Below are 12106 nucleotides of genomic sequence, written 5' to 3'. Positions count from 1 at the left end.
TCCATCTCAACCCCAATCAAGTAGTTTAGGCCCCATTTTGATGATAGCTGCATTTATGCCAGCAGAAAGTTAACCCCCCCATACATCTCCCTGCCAGTATCGATAAGCTCTCCTTTCCATGGTGATACCAGAATGGAATGAACACATCTGTTGTCTCACAAGTGCCAAATGAAGACACAAAAGACCCAGGTGCGGCCGATTAAGTATAGACTAGCAGGATTGTCAACTGCACATGAAGCCCCCTGAAAGAATCCCTCGTCGTTTCCCTTTACTGAAACTACTGGGAACATACGTCTATGCTCCACTAGCCACACTACAGTGAGGACTGTACTTTAGAAGCAGTGTGAAACCCCACCCCACAACCCACCTCGACCAGCCTTCATATAAAGACCAATGAACTACATAAGCAGAATTCATGGTTCTAAATAAAGAGTCCTCACCACCACCTTCAGAGTGGTAAAATATCTTCTAATAATTATTACTTGTAGTGTGGTAGTATCCAAAAGGTCCCAGTCAGGGTGGAGGCCTTATCATGCTAGGTGCTATACAAATATCCAAAAGCCGACAATCAAATTTAAAACAAGACAAGACACAAAACAGGTGAGCGTAAAACAGGCAGGAAGGAGGATGGGGTTAACAGCAATAAGAACACACGGCTACATAAGTTGGCGACAGACACAAAACTTGATGGTTCCAATTGATTTGTAAATTGTATTTTTTAAATAAATATATAGTCAAGTACTTCCAACTACCCTCAGCCTAGTCATCGGTAGGTGGCTCTTTCTTGTAAGCATCATAGCAGAAATGGGTCAGGAGAAGGGATTTGAAGGATAAGAGGTTAGTGGGTTAGTTTAATTCAGGGAGAGCATTCCATATGTAAAGGGATGTTTGTGAAACTTGAATGGCATTCAAGGCTGGTATCAGTGATACAATAGAGGATAAGAGACAAGAACAAGTAAGAAAGCTGGGGGCAGAGTTATGCAGACTCTAGAAGGAGGGGACAAGCCCCTTGAGCATGATGTGATCAAGAAGCGGTGTCAGTGGAAGGACCTGGAGGAAGGCGAAGAGCATAACATGGACACAGTGACAGGCTAGGATGCTGATCTCATTAGCTGGGTTTTGTATGGGCAGAAGGGAGCAATGTGGATGTCAGGGATGCTGGGGAAGAGGGGTTTGCAGTACCAGGAAATGGGGGGTCAGCAGCATGCAGAAACTAGCTGAAGCAGTGGGAGCTGATGAAATCGCCCAAGATTGCTTTTAGTAAAAATCAATTAATCTTTGGGGGTTCTGGCTGCTTTCCAGCAAAATATTCAAAATCACAGTTAGAATTTGGACAGGTCAGATTCCTTAAATCGAAGCAGAGGTTTGGATGTATCTCTTTCTATATCACCAGGCAAACTGAAAAGGCTTTAAAAAAATAGAAAGAAAACTTCAATCACCAAAGAAAACCAAACAAAAACAAAAAGTGAATCATGGGAAACCAGATAGGGTAGAGGATAAGTAATGGAATACAGTACTGGAACTTTCACCTGAAGTACAGCAGTTTAAACACTAATTAAGATAATAGCAACGATGACCTCTTACTGGTAGGCACTGGCCTATACAAAATGAGTGGGCAGTCTCAGTCCAACAGTAGAAAGTTGTCCACATCTCAAAAACCTACCATCGCCGACGGCACGGCACCCTTTGAGGCTTAAGCAGAGAGTCCAGACAGAGTGATAGAGTGATGCTTGGCAATTCTGGATTAAAATGTGCATTCTGCCTCCTTGCCACCTGTCCAGAGTGGTGATAAATGAACTTCCAGATCACATTTAGAAACTTGTGCCTGGGAGAGAACACCATAGCAATGCTTTACCACTACCCCCTCTGCTGTGGATACAAGGAAGGCTGTTCTCATTGCTATCTTTTGCTTCTTTCACAAAGACTAGATTCTCACAATACCACCTACCTAAATGGATTTTATTCTAGCCAACTTACTTGTGCAAAGAGGACTACAAGGCCAGCGTTGTCAGGGTACTCTATGTGCTTTGAATAAAAGTGATGAAGAGCAGCAATATCATTTTGAATCAGCTCTCTCTTTTCATTGTCTAGTTTATCAAGGTCTGTGGATAAAGAAGACATCCTGTTTCAATACAAAGAACTCTCTTCTGGTTAACTGCAGACATAGCTAGGTTAGAACAGGTCATAACTTGGATGGGAGACACCCAAGGAACAGCTGTATGGAGGTACTGCAAGAAGTGGCTGTGATTGCTTCTCCTTCCAAGGCCACGTGTATATACTGGGAAAATGCGTGAGGTTAGAAAATGTTGGCTGATACCTTTTTATTAACAAGAGATTAAACACAATATCCCTGAGGACAAGAACAGTAGTATTTAAAATATGTTCGCTGATGGTTAACTTAGCCCTAGGGTTAACCATGGCTGTGAATATGTTCTTATACACTACTTGGCCCCGTCTACAAAAGGTGCTAAGCCACATTTAATATCATGCTAGTGAAACGTTCTCAACATGACAGACCTTCCCCATGTAGACATGTCCTAGTCAGTACTGAAGGTGTCCCAGTAGAACACTAGTAAGAGACTGTTCTGCCCCTCATCCAAAAGACAGGATCTCTAACAGCAGAGGTCCTAACCACTTCCAGTCATTGAAGATCTCTACTATTTGCAAGGCCTGGGGCATCAGCAGTGGTGTCCTGGCATACTTGTCTGGTCCTGTCCTGGTATTTTATATCCAGTCCCACTCATGGTTCCAGATAAAACCTGGGCAGCTAAGCCATCTGACATTTCGAGGGGGCTGTGGACTGAGCATTTTCCCAGTCAATTCTCTGCTTGAGACACTTTTTGATCTCACTTCAACAGAAGCAGAATGGAGTGCCTAGCTGTTACCACTGCCGCCCTCCCTACTCTGCACAGCAGCAGGAGTACCAAGTCACACCTGCAAAGCAAAGTCATGCTGCAATTACCCTCTGCACTCCCAAAAATAGGACAGCAGTGAGAAGAGAGACTACGGGGGAAAAAGAACTGAAAAGGAGGGGCACAAATGAGAGAGACACATAAGATTGGGGACAAATGAGGGGCGATAGCTCAGTGGTTTGAGCATTGGCCTGCTAAACCCAGGGTTGTGAGTTCAATCCTTGAGGGGGCCACTAAAGGATTTGGGGGAAAAATTGGTCCTGCTAGTGAAGGCAGGGGGCTGGACTTGATGACCTTTCAAGGTCCCTTCCAGTTCTAGGAGATTGGTATTGATTGGATTGGAGACACAGAATAGTGGGGACACTGAAATAGGACAATTTCGGGATGAGAACTAGGGGGAGCTCAGGTGTAAGAAAGATGAAGCCTTCCAATGAGAATCCTATGCCATTTCTTCACTCACCCATCCCTGGGAAGAGAGTGAGGGCAGGGGGCAACTGCTGAAAATGCCAAAGGGGGATGGGTAATGGGCAGCAGAGGGGGCTTCTCACTGAGACAGCCAGAAATAGCAAGGGAACCTGCTGGGGGAGAAGGGCGGAATTGTGGTGGCAGAGCATCTCAGTGCTTTAGGAGGGCACTGCCAGAGTTTGGATAAGCATCCACTGACCCAAACCCCAACCCTTTTGGGCTTCCAAATGAGTCAGATATTTATATTAACACAGGCTAAAATTCCGCAGAATCCACCGAAAACCCTCCATGAACACCCACCTCTCAGTTCCCACCACTAGCTTGTTTGACAACTTGTCCTCGAAATTCCTCTCCGTGTAGGCTGCTCTGGCTTGGATAAATGCCAACATTTTACCTATTCCATTCCCCCTGGCAGTTCCAGTTGAGGCAATCTCATTCACCTTCTGTACTAAAGCTGTCCTGTAGTCTTGCTGGGCTTGGTTAAATAACTGCCACCTCTCACTCCATCAATGACAGCATTCGTCTAGCATTTTGTCAAGGGTTTGGAAATCCTTCAGGATGAAAGGCATGTAAGCCTACAATACTATCGCTTGTGCACATCAGCTTCTTCTTATTATGATCAATACCAAGAAAGGGAGCAACATTGCAGCACCATGTAGACTATTCCAGGCTGGTTACTCTTAACGGTTGCTCAATTTCTAATTGCCTCAAGGGTGCGGGGGTGGAAACAGTAACCTTCCAGATAAAAGCAAGCCACTACCTTCTCTCCTTCCTCAGATCACTTTGGAGCACTCAGGACATGGAATTTCAACACAATCATAGAGAACATGTCAAATTTGACTGGCAGTGACAGACACTGAACTGCAATCCAGAGGATTCTGCAATTAGCCCCATAGTCATTGTCACCATCAAACAACTGTGCTGTCTCTGATTTTATGCCTCCTGGTAACAATACCAGCTATTTTAATTTTGCAACATTACAATTCAGAAAAGTCACCAGAGTGCCAGGAAAGCCATCTGATGGATGAACACTACATAATTAATCTGTCTAAATTTTCACCCTCACTTCCCCACTCCCCCAAGCTACCAACAGAAAAAGAAATTAAAGCATTACAAAAATTTTTGGAAATGTGGTTCTCTTTTTCACTCCCTCCTCCTATAACAGAGATGCTTGAAGAAGGTTTTGATGAAGGGTAATGAAGCAATTCCTAAATGCACTACGGAAAAGTGCTCCTGTTACCTGCAAGTCTTCTCTACTTACGTGATTCAAACTCTTTCACAGCAAGCAATTTTTCTGATTGTGTTCTTTCAGGGTGGGTTTTCTAGAAACAGGAAAAGATTGCAATGACAAGAAAAAAATTGAAAACTATCACATATTTTCTCAATCAACGCTTATATTGAGAGTTTTTACCCACAAAACAAAAACATAAAACCCTCACTGTATTCAGGCTTTATAAAGGTCAATGAACAGTGATCTGGTCAAACTGACTAACCTTACGAGCCATAAATTATATATATATATATTGCTGTGCCAAATAAAGCAGGCATAAATTAACGCCAATCAAATATACACACATAACCAGTACACTATTTTAAAATATGTCATTTACTTTGTTCTAGAAACCCAGAAAGCTACTAACAGCAGCAAAGCAGGCAAGAAACAGGCTTCGCTTTGAGGAAAGTGAATAAACTCACTGTTGACAGAGTTCAAAAGCAGTGCTCTATTGTTGGCCTAAGGCCACTTCTTTGTAATCTTGGCCATTATATATGGCTTTGCAGGTGGCCCAGCAGCTGAGGTTCAGGGACTATGGTTTGCATATTTAGCTTTTATATGACATGTAGGTTCCCCCCATCCCTCAAGCACAAATTTATTCCAATGACTTTTAATCATTAAACATCTAATTTTGTTTGTGGATCACCACTAGACTGTGCTTTAATTAAAAAAACTAAACCCACACACACAGGCACAGAGGGAGTATGCAGGCTACCTTCCCAGCAGGCCATCAAAATCCTCTCTATATACAGTATCCGAGTTGCCCTTGTCATATACGCAGACCTCGATCGTACAAATGTGCTTCAAAGAGGATTTGTTTTTGCAGACAGCATTTAGAGCTTTGCAAAAATACACAGTGTAATAACCTTGAAACTTACAGGCCCAATCTCTTCCCTGCAAACACTTCTGCTATGCCCGTCCCACCATCACAAATTCTGCATTCCAAGGAATATTACAGGTGGAGTCAATAATGCAACATCAGAGCAAGCACACTAGCATAGTATCTTCCTATAAATAAACCTTCTCTTGCCAAAGACCAAGGGACTGATTTTCCTTCCTCCAACACTGGTTTTACATCAGGGTCACTCCATTCATTCTAATTGGATCACTCAATTACCTGTTCTGTTCATTCCCTCTGAAACAGCTGGCATTGGCCACTGTCAGAGACAGGAGACTGGGCTAGATGGACCATTGGTCTGACCCAGTGTGGCCATTCTTATGTAACTATTTGCATCTGTCTGAATGAGAAGAGAATCAGGACTTATGGAGTGCTTACAGAGTGAACGGTGCTATAGCTATACAATGCTCTACAGTAAAATCTGAAGGAAGTTCTGTTTCACACAAGTCTAACAAAAGCGGCTGCCATTAAAAAGCCGGTGTTTGCCAACAGATACCACATATGGCATCCATCAACTTAACTGTAAACATTGAGCCTGATACCCATCTCACTTATGCTACTTTGGCCTTGATGCTATGCCACTGACTTCTTGAGCCCACACTGCACTGGTTCTACTAAGACATCAGCTTAACACCTCTCAGAGCATCCAACTGGACGTTATGCTGCCTTAGCCATTTCAGCCGTCAGTTTTTTCAGCTGCTCACACTCAGCACCACAGCCAATCTGTACACAGGAAACTAACACAAAGCATGCTCTGCTGGGACAGTTACTGTAGGTCAAATTTTCATTTTCCTGCTCTTCCGGCTCCTCGCCTCTACCCCCACTTTCAAAACAGACACGTACCTCTCAAAGTCTTGCATTCTGCTCACCTGTTTGGCAAGAATCCTTGCGGTCAGTCTCACAGTCTCTGAGGGATTCCAGTTCTGCCCAAAAACACACATGGCAGAACATTCCAGCTTGTGCATAGCCCAATCTGCTTTCTGGAAAGTTAAAAAAAAAAAAAAAAGAAGAAGCACAGTAGATAAAGAGATGAAAAAAAGAGGATGCAGCAAGTCCCACCAGAACCTGGAGGTCAAGTGAAATGTGTTTCCTTTAGAAAAATAAAATTACACTTGCTAAATTGGAACAAAAGCTTGAGTAATTTTTAAGGGACAAAGCTGTCTTTCTTTTTAAACATGCTTGCCAAGGATGAGTCAAGGTCATACTACCTTCATTTATTTGGTGGAAATAAAATATAAACTCTGAAGAAACAAACATGGAACACTGTTTCTAAATCATCAATCATTATTGTTCAGAACAAGCATGGAAGGGGAGAATAGGTTCTCGCTTAACGGTTAGACTGGGTTCAATTTCCATTTAATAAATACATTGGCCCCGATTCAGATATGACCCTGGTATAAATCAGAAGTCATCTGAAATGTATAAGTTTGCATCAATATAAAGAGAGAGTATGTAAGATCAGAATCAGACCTATTGAACAGATTCTTCAGATTTATTTTGTTAGTTAGCAAAGTGTAACAGAATAAGCCTGGGGCTCTCCAATGCAGTAGTAGCAAGATTAGTGGCTGAAAGAGGACAGACACCCTTTAGTTAAAATTTAATATTACATACTTCCCTTAAATACAGTAAAACATTTCATGTAATTAATTTTTTGCCATTAAGCAAAGTTATGAACAGCTGTTCTCGGGTGTATGAGACTTTCCTGAACACTCTATGGATGAAATGGATGCAGGCCATTAAGGCCTGCACAAAGAGATCCATATTAACAGATTTAAGTGATACACAGGCTGTGGTTCAGGCCTCTACTGGACTGGAGTGTATTTGTATATTTAGAACGTAAATCAATGTTTAATTTTATATCATACATTTCTAACATTCATGCCCACAGGACATATAAAGTGGTAAAACACACACAATGGGTTACATTTATGCATTTGTCCCTTAATACTTAAGAGGCAATCAATCCCTATCCTCAAATAAAACACCTGAGCCAAGGAAGGTGTGGGGTGGAAAGGAGAGAAGACAGGGGAGCATACCATAACAAGTCCCACAAACTTATGACTGAGCTAAAGTGAGAGCATGAAAGTCTTTGGCTGCCCCTAGAGGGACACTTAAGGTACGTCTATACTACCCGTGAATTTATCTGGACGCGATAAATCGATCCGCGAATCGACGCCCGTACTCCACCTTGGCAGGAGGAGTAAGCGCCATCGATGGGGGAGCCACGGCAGTCGACTCGCCGCCGTGAGGACGGCCAGGTAAGTCGAACTAAGATACTTCGACTTCAGCTACACGAATAGTGTAGCTGAAGTTGTGTATCTTAGTTCGAACCGCCTCGCTAGTGTAGCCCAGGCCTAAGGTTTCACTCTGACACATACTCCAAAGTCACAGGCCTTCAGAGAGTCAGCCTTGCACATCACCCTGGAAAAATGCCAGAATGGGGCCCATCATCACCACCCTCAAGTGCCATGATAGGATTTGGAGCAACTCAATGTCCCTCAGGTAGACTGACCCATGGTTATTTAAAGCTTTATATACCAAAATAAAAGTCAGACCCACTGTCTGATCATGATGCCTCAGGAGTTTCCATTGGAAATGGCCATTTGTAATTGCCCCATACACTGAGATAAATTTTAGGGACTCGCCATGGGAGGGAACAAAGGCCCTCAACTCACACTGGAGGCTCAACAGGGTGCATAAGGTGCTCAGCACCTTGCCAAGTTAGGCCCATTGCCCTTGGTTTCTTTCTTTCAAATCCAAAATTGAGATTATACATGCAGCCTACGTGAAGCAACCTCAAGGTGTGACTGTTCTAAGAGGTGACAACAATGTAGAATTTTAAAGTATTTTACATTTTAGTCATATAATTTAAAAAAAAAAATCTTGAATGCTCCCATTGATGCAGCAGTCACGTTGCAAAATTTGTCCTTGGAAATACTGAATTTCTATGCACTGTGAGAGATGGTTGGCAAATTTCTATGGGCCCTTAGTCTTTAGCCTGTGTGTTCAAGAATTACACCATGAGGACCCAATCCTTCATTCTTTGCACATCCAAAACTCCCACTGACTTCAATTTGAGAAGTTTTGGGTGTGCAAGAAGAAGTGTAAGATCAGACCCTACATTTTTTTTTAAATACAGACTTATGTTCACATACACAGTTTAATTAATAAGAATACTTGAAAAACAAAGCCAAGATACAAAATTATATGCCTGTCTCAAAATAATGTTTTCAAAATGCATTTGTTTCCTTTATTTTCTAAGCATTGTTAATTAAAATCTTTCCTCAGGCAGAATCATACTGAGTTATGTGAACTAGTAGGGAGGTTAAAGGGACAAGATACGGCTGGGCTGTGCAAAGCAAGATAAAAGCCTGAAACATTGCAGGAATAGAGAATAGTGATGACTGAGTAATACCTGGTATGAAAACACTCAGAGAGCCCCTCTCTGCAATCACAGCAGGACTGCATTTAGCATTCTTTTCCACGTTTTCTCTGAGTGGTTTGAGGTATCATTGTTCTAGCTGAATCCCCAGTGCTGTATTAATGATATTTTTTTCCTATTTTCATTACATCTCCCGTATTTTTCCTCTCATTGAAGGCAGAGTGACAACACTTTTGGAAAGGAAGTTTGCTAAGCCTTGTGTTTTCCACATCAAAGAGAGTGGAAAAGTAACCTCCTCCACCAAGTTCTTCAAAACGATTGCATCAGCTAGGACTACTGGATTATTTGCTTGAAGACTAGACTAGTGCAGCATACTACAAAACAAACAACCAGTACTCAATACAAGCCCAAAGGGGTGACAAACATGATCTTAATTGTTCAGTCCATGTACAATTACTATCATTTGTTAAATGGCAGTGATGTGCTTTGCTGGTACAGAAGAAGAAACAAATAAAAACAGTCTCTGTCCAGTGGACCTTAGAGAGTCTAGAAGACAGATACACAGATAAGACAAAAAGGTCCTGGGAAAGCCCATGGAAGGGTTCATGGAGCCCAATCATGCAAACACTTAGAGCCTGATTCTACCACTGATACTTGTGTTGGGCAGTGCTCCTGCCCCCGCAAAGAATCCCACTGATTTCAGTGGGACTACTTGTGGTGTATGGTACTGTTGAGTGTGAGTAAAGGTATTGCAATATGGCCCTGAAGTGCTACACCTAGTGATAAGTGATTCAGGTTCAAGCCCTTGTGTCTTCTTTCCCTCTCGTCCCCATTTACAAAATGTTGGGCTGGAGAGGATACGAGATTGACATGGGTTAGCGTCTGAAGGTCTCCCGGAAGAAGCGAGACTTTTTAGGAGGGATTTCAATAAGAAAAGGGTGAGGGAGTGGCCCACTGGGAGCGAAGATCATTCCAGGCACAGGGATCAACACGGAAGGAGACATGAACATGAGAGTGGGACTGAGAAATGAAGAGGATAGTGAGGTTGGTAGGGCAAAGGCGACAATGGGGCAATATTAGCAGAAAGAAGATGAGAGATTCAGGTGGAGCTAGTCACAACTTAAATTAAATGAGTCCTGAGCTGACAGGGACAAGAGACTGAGAAGCAAACACTTCCATATACTAACACTTGTAACAGTTGACCAGTAAGGTAGCTTCTCTATGCAAGGAATGAGATTTGATTACCATGAGCGTAGCCTTAGCTTGTACAGCTGCCACACAAAATACTTTGACTTAATAACTTGGATAAATATGGACACAACGCTGGTTATTCACATGTGGGAGACAGGAAATCTCAGGAGTAGATACAGCTTGTTTGAGCATTCCATCAGAGTGGTGCTTAATCTAAAAACCTGCAGATCTCAGCAGATCTGTCCAGAGGCCCAGGTTATCTACCTGGATGCCTCACGCCTCCACGACCACAGAGATGCTACAGTGGAACCCTTCTCCCTTCACCTCCCCCAATTCCAGTGCTTTTTTTGCTACCCTCCCCTCTTGGAAGCAGAGGGGAACTTTTGGTGTTTTATCAACAATGGGCCAAATCCTGACCTTTTTACTCAGTCAAAACTCTCATTAAAACCCAATGTGAATATTTCTCAAGTAAGGACTCCAGTAACTGCCCAACTAAATGTGCACAAATCTCCTAATTCTTTTAAAAAGTATTTTCAAAATGATCTCCAGAGACAGTGAAGATCACACATGGACTTTACAATGTATATAAATTACAGTAGCATTCCTCTTTATTTATTTTAAATCTACTGCCCTTAAACTTCCATCAAGTGTCCCCTTGTTCTCATATTAAAGGAAAGGATAAGATAGGAGCTCCTGATCAGTTCTCACTATATCCATGGTCATTTTGATAACTCAAGGATTGTAAATCTCCTCTCACTCTCCTTTCCCAGCCCAGAGGCATGTTCACTTAAATGAAATTTTAACATAACAGAAACATTCCAAGTTATATTGGACTTAAATCCACCTGTATGAAAATGTGCAGACTTTTTTTTGCAAGACAAGATTCTTATTGAAACTAGCAAGCAGGGATTTAGTTGCATGAGAAACAAAGGCCCTTTCCTTTTCTACAATCCAGTGGCATAAAGCAGTTGGTAAACTGGCTTAATCAAGCTCCTCAGGATTCCCCTTACTAATAGAAATGTCCAGGTGGCAGAAGGCTGGTGTAGTGGCCCCTGTTGTGGAAGCATGGACAGAAAACAGGGAATAGATAGGTCACTGTGCTCTGGTGACACCTGGCTGCAAAATAGCCCCTTGGAGCTCTGGGCAGCTGGGTGTAGTTTAGAGGAGCCATGAGGTTACCCTACATTGCAGTAGAGGGACCTGGATGAGCTGGGATCAGGAAAGGGAAGAGATAAAAATTGTTTAAAATCATCTTTGGTCCCCACTTTCTGGGGCTGTGTGGCTGCATTGCCCAAAATTGTATTTCAAGGGCTAAAGCTTTTCCCTACTGAAGTCAACTGGTGTTTTGTCACTGACTTCAGCGAGAAATGAGCAGGCTCCAAATATATGGTTTCCTTTGCTGCAGAAGTACAGATTCCAAATAGAGCAATACAACAAATAAAAATCTTCAAGCCTTCCGTTTGCAGAGCACATTTCAAATGCTGAAGGGAGAGACAAGTACAGAACAAGCTGCACGATGATTAGCTGACCTCAGCTCTCTGTAAGGGATAAACAATAGGTGTGTTTAATAGCTGAAAGAGGAGCACTAGTAACGGGTTTATAGTTCACCAGTTCTGCATTTGTAATGATGTAACCCTCTTAAAACATTTCTCTTCAGAGCTGTTGAACAGTTAATTTCTGAGGGGGAGAGGACAAAAACGAGCATGAGTCTGATGCTGTTTGACTAAAACCATACTTTAAAAAGTCAAGACCTGAACAACTGCATGTGGTGCCTGAATTCCATCAGTGTCATAGCAGGTTGATACTGTGTGATGCTGGTAGTGAAAAGCAGAGTGATATGAATCAAGTGACACTCTCAAACCTTCTCAGAAAAAAAGGTCAGATAGCAGGCAGGAGAAGAAAGGGGGACGCAGGGCTAAATCCTCAGCTGCAGCCAAGGAGCACACAGCCCATCTCAAAAGGGACTGGGGTTGCAAGGATGGTAT

General features: G+C 42.6%; 1 protein-coding gene across 2 annotated transcripts in view; it reads right to left on the bottom strand.

Annotated features, from left to right (window-relative positions):
• SMYD2 (SET and MYND domain containing 2) overlaps positions 1 to 12106 on the bottom strand; it is a 65308-nt gene that overhangs the window by 19117 nt on the left and 34085 nt on the right. For both annotated transcript variants that reach the window (XM_045009982.1, XM_045009981.1), the window contains exons 3-5: positions 6418 to 6528; positions 4639 to 4699; positions 1978 to 2102 (exon numbers count right to left, since the gene is read on the bottom strand). In XM_045009982.1, the coding sequence (XP_044865917.1) occupies positions 1978 to 2102; positions 4639 to 4699; positions 6418 to 6528 (297 nt within the window). The remainder of the gene's footprint in view (positions 1 to 1977; positions 2103 to 4638; positions 4700 to 6417; positions 6529 to 12106) is intronic.

Source organism: Mauremys mutica, chromosome 3 (assembly GCF_020497125.1).
Source record: "Mauremys mutica isolate MM-2020 ecotype Southern chromosome 3, ASM2049712v1, whole genome shotgun sequence".
Classification (NCBI taxonomy): Eukaryota; Metazoa; Chordata; order Testudines; family Geoemydidae; genus Mauremys; species Mauremys mutica.
Note: the sequence above shows the minus strand (reverse complement) of the source record. Positions and strands in the feature narration are given on the sequence as shown.